Here is a 12826-nt window from a genome sequence, read left to right as displayed (position 1 = left end):
AAAAAAGGACGTTAAAAGCTCATAGGTCTCAACCTAATTAAATGATTTTTTTAAAAATTGTACTTATAAATAGTAAGTTTGATTGTTAAGCACCTGATACTCAATAACATGTCTGTTTTGGTGGCCCTTTGCTAGGTGAAAACATTTCTGCACGAATACAGGGAGTCCCTATAACCAGCCCCTCCAAATGACACAGTGATTTACAATTACTAATTACTACTCTAATGGATGAAAACCACTGTTTCCTCTTCGTACATCCGTTTGCTGCACAAAACAGCATGCTTGAAAATATAAGTGAGATCAAATAAAAATGCTACCAACACCACTGTCCTTATTCAATTTTTGGGCTGCAGGTAGCATCAGTAAGCACACTGCCTTTCCTGCAGCCAGCTGGCAGCAATTCACCAAGGCCAACTCCGTGGCCTTCCTCCTGCCAAGTGCCACCCTCTCTACTGCAACTTCCTGTTTGACGCTAAGCAGGAAGTTGTAGTAGAGAGGGCGGGACTTGAAAGGAGGAAGGCCATGGAGCTGGCCTGTATGAATCTCTCTCTGACGCTGCCAGCTGATTGCAGGAAAGTGTAAGTAAGTGGTGACACCCGCAGGGAGAAGATTTTTTTTTTTACCGCGGGAACAAGGCTTTATACCATACCCGCAGGGCGGTAAAAAGATTTGTTTCCACATTCGTGGGAATTTTTTTACAGTGTTGCGGTTACCGCAGATTTACCATGGTAACGGTAACTGTGTCATTCTGTACACTAGACCACCAGGGAGCATTAAGGTATGTAAGAGGAAGGCACCCTGAGGCCCGCCAGCCAGCCTGTCCGTCTGCTCAGAAACCTGGACAAACAGGCAGACTGGTAAAAACCGCCCAGACCCCCCGACAGTCCCCTGAAAAAGAGGACATGTCCGAGGTAATCCAGACGTAAGGTAACCGTGAAATTGAAAACAAAAGTATCGGGCCTGGTTTCTCTCGGCTTGTTTCTTTCTTTCTCCTGTATGTGTGTATTTTGTTGCTGGTAGAGCTGTTTGCCCTACCCACAGAAAAATATACCCACAGCAAGCCCTAATTACCTGCCTCCTTATGCAGTATCCATTTCTTTTCATCATGGCGAAAACTTCCGTTGCCATAACAACGTAATGCACTCATTGAAAAATCACAGCTCATTTCTGCCATCAGTGGCTGGATGCTGTCAGGAAGATGAGCTGTTGGAGCCATTTCTCTCTCTTTTCCTTCTCCAAACAAGCTCCTAATGGGAAGAATGAGCCATCAGGAATGATTATGCACAACAGAGCCGTGATTCCCCCTAGCACAGGGATATCTGTTATACTGAACTCCCAGCAGCAGGGCTGCAGCGATTATTATTTGTACCTTTCTAATCCTTTCTCTGATGTCTTTAAATACGTGTATCCATTATACTTAATTATATGTCTAGGAAAATGATATGTGTATTTACAACTATATGCATGGTTATTTCATGGAGATGGATTTTATTTGCACGGTATTTCACCTTCTATGGTTATACAGTTCTTCATGATTTTAAAAGGATCCGTTGTAAACAGTAAAGGCACCTATCTGTCATGTGGCAGAGGGATAGTATTTTAGACTGGATTTAGTGGCAGCTGTTAAGAGCATCTGGTGGTTAGGGCTGCAGACAAGGAGACTCTGGATTAGATCCGTTGTCTCCTGTTCTCTGGGTCCACGAGCAGGTCATGTCCGCTCCCCAAGTTCAGATTTCATTTGTAAAGTTTTTGATTCAAGGCAGTGGCGTAGCCAGACAGACAATATAGGGCAGGCCCGAGATCAAAGTGGGTGGGCCAAAAATTTCATCACCGCCCCTCCCCCAACTAAAACAAAACCCTAATTTAGTTTCCACCCCCTCCCGGCATCCTTCCCCCCCCCCCCCCAACTAAAACAAAACCCTAATTTAGTTTCCACCCCCTCCCGGAATCCCTCCACCCCCAACTAAAACAAAACGCTAGCTTAATTTCCACCTCCTGCTAAAGTAAATGAAGTACCTGTGCTGGGGGGATCCCCAAGCCCTGCCAGCTGAAGTCCTCCTTCCTGCTGAATAAACATATCTGGTGGCTGCCAGCGCCGGCACTATCCTCGAGCACCAACCTCTGCATTTGCTCAGTTTTGCACATGTGCAAAAGCTGAGCATGAATGTGGGGGGGGGGGGGGGGAGGGGGCCTGCGGTTTGCAGTAGCTCTTGGGGACAGTGCTGACGGTCACCTAAATTATAAGTTTGTTCAGTGGGGAGGAGGTCTTTGGCTGGCGAGGCTTGGGGATCCCCGCCAACCATATTAAGGGAGAAGAAATTTTGGGTGGGCTTGAGGCTGAAGTGGGCAGGCCCGGGCCCACCCGTGGCTACACCACTGATTCAAGAACATTTTTAAGCAGTTCCCCCCCCCCCCCCCCAGATTCTATATAGATCGCTCAACGTTGGGTGCCCAAATTGAGCACCTAGGACAGATGCGTGCACAATGTAACTGGTTAATGAGGCACTCATAATCAGTAATTGATGTTAATTGGCAACAATTTAAAGTTACTTGGGCATCTGCCCTAGGTGCTATTCTATAATATTTGCACCTAAATTCTATAGCGCACAACTCCAAAGGGGTGTGGCTATGGGAGGAGCATGGGTGGATCAGGGGGTGTTCCCAGAAGTTAGACGCGATATCATAGAATACTGTAAAACGCACGGCCAACTGCCGTAAATTGGGCACCAGCATTTTCACCTGGTTTTGGAAGATGTAAGTGCTAGCGACCAAAGTTAGGCGTGAAATCCGTGCTGAGCTATTATTCTATAAAGGATGCTGTGCGCAGAACGCCATACCAGCTTAGCATGGATCTCCCCGGCACTTAACTTTGGGTGCCATTTACTGAATCCGGCCTCTTAGGGGATAATTCTATAATGCATTAGAATAACCAAAATGTTTTCATCAATCTGGTTAGTTTATTTCACATCATTGTTATTGAATGTTTTATCTTGTTCTATTCTTATGCACCTGTTACAAAGTATTCATTCTATCCCTCCTGTTCATTCGTTACTTAATTTTTGCATCTAATTTTTGTGATATTTTCATTTATTGTCATTGTAGTACCTATCTGTATTATTACTCAGTTAATGCTGACCACCATTGCAGCATAATGTAAGCCACATTGAGCCTGCAAATAGGTGGGACAATGTGGGATACAAATGCAGCAAATAAATAAATAAATAAATAAGAGCTGCCTAGGTTTAAGTGGTAAGAATGCACTTGGGGCCGTTTTACTAAGCTGAGCTAAAGTGGCCTGCGTTAGTTTGGATACGTGAAATTAACATGCACTGGGCCATTTTTTATCGTGGCGGGGTGGTAAATGGCCGTTCACGAATAAAAGTAGTGCAGGGCAATTTACTGCCTGAGCCTTTAACTCCATCTATTTACTTGGTGACAAGGGCTCACGCACTAATCCTGCGGCAATCAAACAGTGCGCATTAATGTGGCTGCTCTGCCAATTACTGCCGGGGACGTATCTCCTATAAGTATTTAATTATTCTTTTTCTTTTATTTTGGATCCGGTTACTTCTTATTGTGGACAAGAAAATAGAATTTATTCTTGAATTATTATTGAGTTCCTGTAATTTTTCTGAGTTTCTGTTGTATCCTGATGTTGTGATTCTATTCGGATATTGTACGTTATTTTGAAAAATTATTAAAAAGAATGCGCCGAGCGCCCATCCTCACGACTAAATTTAGTAAAATTTGGTGTAAATCACGATGCCTAAATTAAGCGCAGACCAGGTGTATTCTTTAACCACGTAGATAGATTTTAGAAACACCCACGGCCCACTCATTTTACACCCATGGCCACACCTCCTTTTCAACTATGTGACTTAGAATTTACACGTATCATATTATATAATACGCTTAGACAGTTCCGCAAGCAAATTCTAAGTAATGCCAGTTAGTGTTAATAATTGGTTGTTAAGTGGCAATTATCGGCACTGACTGGCTTGTTAACTAATTAAGTTGCATGTTCAAATCCAGAATACGATTGGATTTGTGTGCACAACTTGTTGCACTATATAGAATCCGAGGGAATGTGCTGTAGCCGCTGCATCAGAGGGTAACCGCATAGCATGTTCTGATCTTAATGTTCTTTTCGGACCATACACACATATAGCATTCTTAAAATACAATAATGCAAGATGATAGCAGAATTAGAAAAGGTTCAAAGAAGAGTGACCAAAACGATAAAAGGGATGGAACTCCTCTCGTATGAGGAAAGGCTAAAGAGGTTAAGGTTCTTCAGCTTGGAAAAGAGATGGATGAGGAGAGATATGATTGAGGTCCACAAAATCCTGAGTGGTGTAGAACGAGTAGAAGTAAATCGATTTTTCACTCTTTCAAAAAGTACAAAGACCAGGGGACACTCAAGGAAGTTACATGGAAATATTTTAAAAACAAATATGAGGAAATATTTTTTCACTCAACGAATAGTTAAGCTCTGGAACTCTTTGCTGGAGGATGTGGTAACAGTGGTTAGTGTATCTGGGTTTAAAAAAGGTTTGAACAAACTCCTGGAGGAAAAGTCCACAGTCCGCTATTGAGACAGATATGGGAAGCAACTGCTTGCCCTGGGATTTGTAGTATGGAGTGTTGCCACAATTTGGGTTTCTGCCAGGTACTTGTGACCTGGCTTGGCCACTGTTTGGAAAACAGTATACTGGGCTAGATGGACCACTGGTCTGACCCAGTATGGCTACTCTTAAGTTCTTATGATGTATCAATGATAACACTTTAACTTGAATCCTATAATTCACTGGCAACCAATGAAGCTGTTTTAGAACCGGAGATATATGAGCAGTTTTTGGAACCTCAGCATCCAATTTAGCCAGTATGAACAATCTGCAACACCTGTAATGCTGGTGTAAGTGCATACATCTAAAATATAGGCTTGCTAGTCTTGTATAAAGAAAAGTAGGCGCTTATTTTTCTTTACAGAATAGGAACACTCTTTTGTCTAAAAATAGATGCCCCTTTATAGAATTACTCTTCACATCTGTATTTTGTATAGTACTTTGTGCACTGATGGCACCTTAGAAATAACACATATTGGAGGGTAGGATAAAAAAAAGTGCATCACAATTCTAAATGTTGTCCATACTCCTCTACGAATTCTCTGCGTATCTGGGTTTAAAAAAGGTTTGGACAAGTTCTTGGAGAAAAAGTCCATAGTCTGTTATTGAGATGGGCACGGGGAAGCCACTGCTGTCCCTGGGATTGGTAGCATGGAATGTTGCTACTGTTTGGGATTCTGGAATCTTGTTACTCTTTGGGATTCTGGAATGTTGCTACTAATTGGGTTTCTGCCAGGTACTTGTTAACTGGATTGGCCACCGCTGGAAGCAGGATACTGGTCTAGATAGACCATTGGTCTGACCCAGTATGGCTATTTTTATGTTCTTATGGACTGAGATTACAGATCGCAATAATAATGAGCCCTGAAAATCAGAGAAAAAATGGCAAATTCCCTGACTGTATTGACTGGCTTGTCTATACTTATTAATTTAAGAAAAAACATATATATATTTTTTTTTATATTTTTTCATCAGTTTACTTTATACGCCTGCGCTTTAGCCCAAACCAAGCCTGCATTAACACCATTTGCTACTTTTGTTTGACAGTACAGTGTTCTTATAGTTGCAGCTCTGATTACAATGAATTTTCAATCTACATTCTTCATCACCAAACCTATAATCTCTAATCTAGGTACCAGTTAAATATTGTGCAAAAAGATAACTGCTCTCCTGAAAACAAAATAACAAGTAAAATTACACGGTAGTGTATTCCATAAGGCAGGGCCACTAGATATCAAGGATCTCTGCCTACTAATCAATTTCTGACAGGCAGATACTGGCGGTATAGTTCATCTAATTTCCTGGGTAGAGCGTAATGAACTGGTGGCAGAATACAGTGAAATTGTTTCCTGGAGATAGTCCGGGGCTAATCCATATACCTTAAACCTTCATTCACAACATGGAGAATTTTCCTGTTTTGTAACCCCCCTTCCCCCCTCATTAATCAACTGCCTGAAAACTGCCCTTTCTCAATGCCGCTAGAATGCATGAGTTGTACAACATCGCACAGATGTGTGGAGGGGCATTTTTGATATGACATATAAATTCGAAAAATGTCCACAAATACAGTAGTGAACATGGCCATTTTCAAATCAGAAAACCATCCAACTTTTTGCTTTGAAAATGGCCATTTGCTAGATGTTTTTGTGCTCAATGCATCTATCTTTTAGGACATTTTTGAGAAAAAAACAAAACAAAAACAAACGTCCAAGGGAAAAACGCACAAAAACAAGCCATTGGAATGTATGGGGCGGGGGGCAGAATTCTTAGTAGACTGCCCACTTAGACATCCTGGCAGAGCAGTGGGGCACCCTAGGGGGCACTGCAGTGGACTTTACATAAAGGTCTCAGGTACACATCTCACTGTTACCCTTTTGTAGTATAGGGTGAGCCCTCCAAAACCCACCAAAAACCTACTGTACCCAACTGTACACTACTACAATAGCCCTTATGCCTGCAGGTGTCACATCTATGTAGGTATTGTAGGTGTTTGGTGGGTTTTGGAGGCTTCACACTTTCCACCATGAGTATACCAGTTACAGTGAGATAAAGACTTGGATCCCCTTCTCTAAGTCCACTGCACTGGCCACTAGGCTACTCCAGGGACCTGCTTGATGCTCTAATAGGACTGGCCATAACATCTGAAGCTGTCATAGAGACTAGTGTATACAGTTTCTTTCATATCTTTGGGGGTTAGGGCGTGGGAGGGGGGAGTAAGGGGGGGTCATGCCTTAATCCCTCCAGTGGTCATATTTTAATTTAGGGCCCCTTTTTGTGACTTAGGCATGATTGAAACAGGTCTAGACCCAAACATCTAACTTTTAGCCCAGGAAATTTTTCTTTTGTTTCATTATGGCAGAAGGTCTAAGGTTTGAGAACGCTCAAATCCTGCTCTCAACATGCCCCCTTGTGATTTGCACACCCTGCAGAGAAAAACATCTCAAATCCAAATTTCGAAAGCCATGATTTGGACATTTGTGGAGAAAAATGTCCAAATGCCACTTTATGCCATTTTTGAGACCATTTTTCTCTTTTGAAAATGAGTTCCTTCGTTTCCTTGACAGGAGGAGTTTCTAGGGATGTGTTTAACCAGGGGAGGAAGAGCACACCTGGAAATGGCATTTTCAGATCATTGCGCTTGACCTTCCAGGAAAAATCTACCCACAGGAAAAGCAGCAGCAAGTGATCGTCTGTAATCCATATGCAGGACAAATTTCAGAGTTAAAATAGGTGCATCCTTTAACTTTGACTACTGGTGCAAAGCCGGCTGGTAAAATGTGTTCCCAGTCTTTATTCCATTCTGAAGAGGCTGAACATTTCCTCATTCATTCTCGCTCTTATTGTTCCCACTGGATTTAGACTTATTAGCGAGAGGCGTGTGGGTTGGCAGAAGACAACATGATTTACTGAGGGGTCCTTTTACTAAGGTGCGCTGAAAAATGGCCTGCGGTAGTGTAGACATGTGTTTTGGGCGCATGCAGAATTATTTTTTAGCGCACCTACAAAAAAATGCCTTTTAAAAATATTTTCCAAAAATGGACGTGCGGCAAAATGAAAATTGCCATGCGTCCATTTTGAGCCTGAGACCTTACCACAAGCCATTGACCTAGCGGTAAGGTCTCACACGGTAACCGGGCGGTAATGGTCTACGCGTGTCAAATTCCACTTGATGCGCGTAGCTGCCGCGCGTCAGAAAGTTAAAAAATATGTTTTCAGATGCGCATAGTGGACGCACGCCAAAATTGAAATTACCACAAGGGCCACAGGGTAACCGGGCGGTAACTCCAATTTGGCGTGGCGCCTACGCGGCTTAGTAATAGGGCCCCTTAGGTATGTTAAGGTGGAAGCAAGAGTGTGTGGCCTTTCGTAGCATCTTCCTGCACTACTTTTCCAAGCCAGTTTATCTGACTTGTGGCGTAAGCTCCACATTCTATAACAGATTGTCTAAAGTTAGCTTCTGTGGTCTGCGCCTATGTAAATACAGATTAGGATGTGCTGGAGAGGGCTTCAGTGGCAACTCCAGTAGTTGGGACCACAAAGGGAGCAGGAGGATGCCCTCTATGGGAAACAGTGGAAAACCAATAAAGAAGGAGTTGGAACATAAGGACAGTGTCAGGCAGACTTATACAGTCTGTGTCCTGAAAATGGCAAAGAAGGATCAGGATCAAGTATTATTGTGGTTTGCTTTAAACCAGGAATCCATTCCTGTATCGGTGAAAACGTTGAAAGGGTCATGCTTTAAGGTGGATTGGATTTCTAAGGTATATGGGGTACTATTAGATTCCTCTTTAACTATAGAATCTCAAGGTGTTTTTTTTTTGTTTTTTTTTATTTGTACCCCGCACTTTTTCCCACTCATGGCAGGCTCAATGCAGCAGGCAATGGAGGGTTAAGTGACTTGCCCAGAGTCACAAGGAGCTGCCTGGGCTGGGAATCAAACTCAGTTCCTCAGGACCAAAGTCCACCACCCTAACCACTAGGCCACTCCTCCACACTGCTGTTGAAAGATCTTTCTATAAATTAAAACAGCTATGTTTAGTTTGTTCTTTTTTGAACAGCATTACAGAGTACTAGTTCAACAACTGTTTTATCTCAGGTGGATTATTGTAATTCCCTTTATTCTGGTATTTCACTGAAACTCATGAATAAACTCTGCCTGATCCAAAGCATAGCTGCTGCTAGACTAGTATATAAGAAAACTAGATTTCATCATGTGACTCCTTTCTTTCTAGATCTTCAGTGGCTTCCTGTCGAGCAGGGGCGTAGCCAGACAACAGATTTTGGGTGGGCCTAGGCAAGAAATGGGTGGGCACCAAGTGTTCTTCCCAACCCCCCGCCAGAAAAGTATCTGAGCTGGTGGGAAAACGCTTCTTTCCACCTTGGCAGTCTGCAGTTGGCACGCACTGAAAACTGAGCATGCACAGGTGCCAGTATCGTGGAGAGCTGCGTTTTAATTACTATCAGGGGGATGTCTTCAGCTGGCGGAGCGTGGGATCCCCACCAGCTACCGCTAAACGTGTGCTACTGTTGGGTGGGCCTGAGCCCTAAGTGGGTGGGCCCTGGCCCACCCAGGCCCACCTGTGGCTATGCCACTGCTGTCGAGAGGTGTATTTTGTTTACATTGTGTTGTCTGACCTTTAAACATTGAATGGGGATGTGCTCGAGAGCTTTCCAACTATGTTTCAACTCTTAGGTTCTTTTAATATAAACCGTAATAATGACAGTCTTATTTTATCTTTTCCGTTTGGAAATTCTTTACCATTAAGCACTCGTTTAACTTTTGATTATATGATGTTTCGAAAGAAATTAAAGACTTATTTCTTTATTATATTTGTTAATTCTTGATTATTAGTTTTAATTTACAATACTGCAGTTTGTGATATATTTGGTATTGATACCCATTTGAATCTTGTTTGTAGAGATTTCGCAGGATACAAATCCTTAACATAAATATTACATTCATTGTTATTTAATCATGAATTGATAATGAGTGTGACTGTTGGGCAGACTGGATAGCAAAACACACCATTCAGGTCTTTATCTGCCGTCATCTACTATGCTGCTATGTTATTTGCACAAATAAGTGATAGAATACTAGCACTTTGATGTTACGGTTAAATACATGCTAGCTGCATGCTTAGTGGTATTCTGTAATATAAGTGTACAACTCATTCTATAAGTAGTGCCTATAAATCAGAGCTGAAAATTTTATGTGCTTAGTATGTGTCCTTTATAGAATTGCGCTTAGTGCATAACTGCGCCTAAATGTAGGCGCCTTCCAGTTGTAGGCACCTACAGCTAGGCATGATTTTATATGTATGTGCATAAAATTTAGGAACGCCCCCAATGCCCTTAGCCATGCCCCCAAGTAGTTACATGCATTAGGATTTACGCACAGATTGTTATAGAATATGATACGCGTGTAAATCCTAATTAGGGCCTATTAGTGCTGATAATTGGATGTTATCACCAGTTATCAGTGCTGATTGGCTTGATATTCAATTAAATTGTGCACGTTAAATTGGGCATGCACCCAATTTAATGCGTGTAACTCTAGGCACCATATATAGAATTTGGACGTTAGTGTGTAAATGCAAGGGGCATACATGTGGGTGGGGCATAGGCGGGTCCTTCATTTTCAAGCATAACTTACAAAATATTGTAAGTTATGGACTAAGGTGCCTCATTTAGATATGCGTATTTATTTCTATTATAAATGGCACAAGTGGGCATGCCTAAATGTTGGTATATGAATGCCAACATACTAGTATTCTATAACAGAATTTGGGCACTTAGCACTCAGCGCACTGCATCTTGGCACCTAACTCTGCCAGCTGTTTTATTTGGTGTTTTTGTTTCCAGCTCTTTAGCCAAACAGAGGAAGAATGTCATCAGCTGTGTCACGGTGCCTGACTCTCCTGATACCAACAGGTCCAAGAACATCAGTCCTTATGCTCTGAAGCACCGCAGGGGCCACAACCACACTGGCAGCACCCATGAAAGCAAAGGTGCCTCAGAAAACCACTGTAACGGGAACCCCCGTACTATCATTGTGCCGCCGCTGAAAACACATGCCAGTGAGGTGCTGGTGGAGTGCGACAGCTTGCTACCAGGTGCGTTATTAGAGGCTGTGTCCAAAGCTGAGCTGCTCAAATGCCTCTCTCCCTTCCTTGGTGCACGCACTTGCACACCTCCAGGAATTGGAGGGTTAAACACAGGGATTCAATTCTGACAAGGCTATGAGAAATTCAGCCTCTGGACAGGCCAAGGCTAGACCACATAGGTAAGGTTATCAATGAGCTCCATTGCTGCTGTACCCACAGAGTCTCTAGTTTTTCCTAAGAAAGATAGGGTTAGAGTAGGGGTTCTCAACCCAGCCTCCGCAAGACACTAAGCCAGTTAGGTTTTCAGGATACCCATCGTGAATGTGCATGAGATAATCTGCATGCTGTAATGGGGCCTCTCCAAGCAAAAGGCCATAGGGATAGAAAAGAACTCCCAGCTTTCAGAAGTAAGTAAAGAAGTCCACACCATAAGGCACTGCCCTTTTCCGGGATCAGTATATTTGATTCCCATTTAACTCAGGGTGAAATAGGAGCACATAGTCAAGGTATCACACCTTGAAAAAAAAAATAAACACACAAATTTGGTGGCTATACAGTGGCGTTCCTAGGCTGGCTGCCACCCGGGGCGGATCGCTGATGCGCCCCCCCCCCCCCCCCCCCCCCCCCCGGGTGCAGCGCGACCCCCCGGCGATGCATTTTTACCTGCTGGGGGGGGTGCCGCGCGCCTGTTGGCTCTGAGTCCGCTCGTTCCCTGGCTGCTGCTCCCTCTGCCCCGGAACAGGAAGTAACCTGTTCCGCGCAGAAGGAGCAGCAGGGAGGGAACGAGCGGACTCGGAGCCAACAGGCGCGCGGCACCCCCCCAGCAGGTAAAAATGCATCGCCGGGGGGCTCTGAGTCCGCTCGTTCCCTGGCTGCTGCTCCCTCTGCCCCGGAACAGGAAGTAACCTGTTCCGCGCAGAGGGAGCAGCAGGGAGAGAACGAGCGGACTCGGAGCCAACAGGCGCGCGGCACCCCCCAGCGGCGTGCACCCGGGGCGGACCGCCCCCACCCCTTGGTACGCCACTGTGACTACATGCACTACTTTGGCAATATCCAGGTTTCAGTTTCCTTTTCTTTGTATAAAACCCAAAAAAGGATCCAATCCAGGAATATTTCAGCTTTATGCAAATGAGCTCCTCCATAGCAGTTGCCTTTACTGCTTTTCAAAAGAAGGTCCCTTACTTTTAAATAATTTAATGTATCTTCCTTTTCCTGAAACAGAGTTTACCAGGGAAATAGTCTATTGCTCAGACTGTAGGCAATAAAAAAGTTTACAAATATCTTGCTTCCCAAACAGTCTCATACCATGAAAATGCTGATACAAAAATAAATAAATAAATAACCTATTCAGCAACCAAAAATATCTTTTTCATATATTCATTTTCCCCTTATACAAGCCTAGGTCTCAAACAGCTAGCAGATCCTTCACACAATCGCACATAACAAAGAAAGCTTGATCTCTATCATCCCCTCCCCTTATCCGCTAGCAACTTTAAAAAAAAAAACACTTTACTTACAAACAAGCTGCCTGGTTAAGTGCCAACTTTCAATTGTCCAGGAGCAATACAGGGATCCAACTGTTGCATATGATGAACAAGTCTTTCAGGGGTCAGTTTTCTATTTCTTCACAATCTTCAAGTGTTATAGAAAGCTCCATGGGCTTCTCCCTTCATCTGGAGTACCAGTGGATTCCATTTCCATGGGTTGGAGAAAATGCTCCTTCTTGTCCCCCTCACAGTCCCAGTTCTAGGAGTTTTAAAGCCGTCCCCCTTTTCAGGAAGTTTCCTCCCAACCTGAGTAACCAGGATTTTTCCTAAACCTTCTTCACTTTTCCTTGGTTGCCTAGCAACCTTTTACTAAAAGACCCTGGGCACCCTCTGTTGGCAGTAAGTTTACTTACAGCTGGTTTTCTTATGCTGTCTTTATTCCATAAATAACACAATCTATTACCACAACTATGACTTATTGCAAAATCTTTATTACATATTACAGATTTTGTATTAAAATCCTATGAGTTCGGGCACTTTTAAGGACGGGCTCAAATGTCAGCATTATTGCTATATTTAAGCAAAACACCATGGCACCCGACTGTGTACA

At 43.3% G+C, this 12826-nt stretch overlaps 1 protein-coding gene across 2 annotated transcripts in view; it reads left to right on the top strand.

Moving 5' to 3' along the window:
• HIPK2 (homeodomain interacting protein kinase 2) overlaps positions 1-12826 on the top strand; it is a 283961-nt gene that overhangs the window by 261248 nt on the left and 9887 nt on the right. For both annotated transcript variants that reach the window (XM_030214137.1, XM_030214136.1), the window contains exon 13: positions 10488-10738. In XM_030214137.1, the coding sequence (XP_030069997.1) occupies positions 10488-10738 (251 nt within the window). The remainder of the gene's footprint in view (positions 1-10487; positions 10739-12826) is intronic.

This window comes from Microcaecilia unicolor, chromosome 9 (genome assembly GCF_901765095.1).
Source record: "Microcaecilia unicolor chromosome 9, aMicUni1.1, whole genome shotgun sequence".
Lineage (NCBI taxonomy): Eukaryota > Metazoa > Chordata > Amphibia > Gymnophiona > Siphonopidae > Microcaecilia > Microcaecilia unicolor.
Note: the sequence above shows the minus strand (reverse complement) of the source record. Positions and strands in the feature narration are given on the sequence as shown.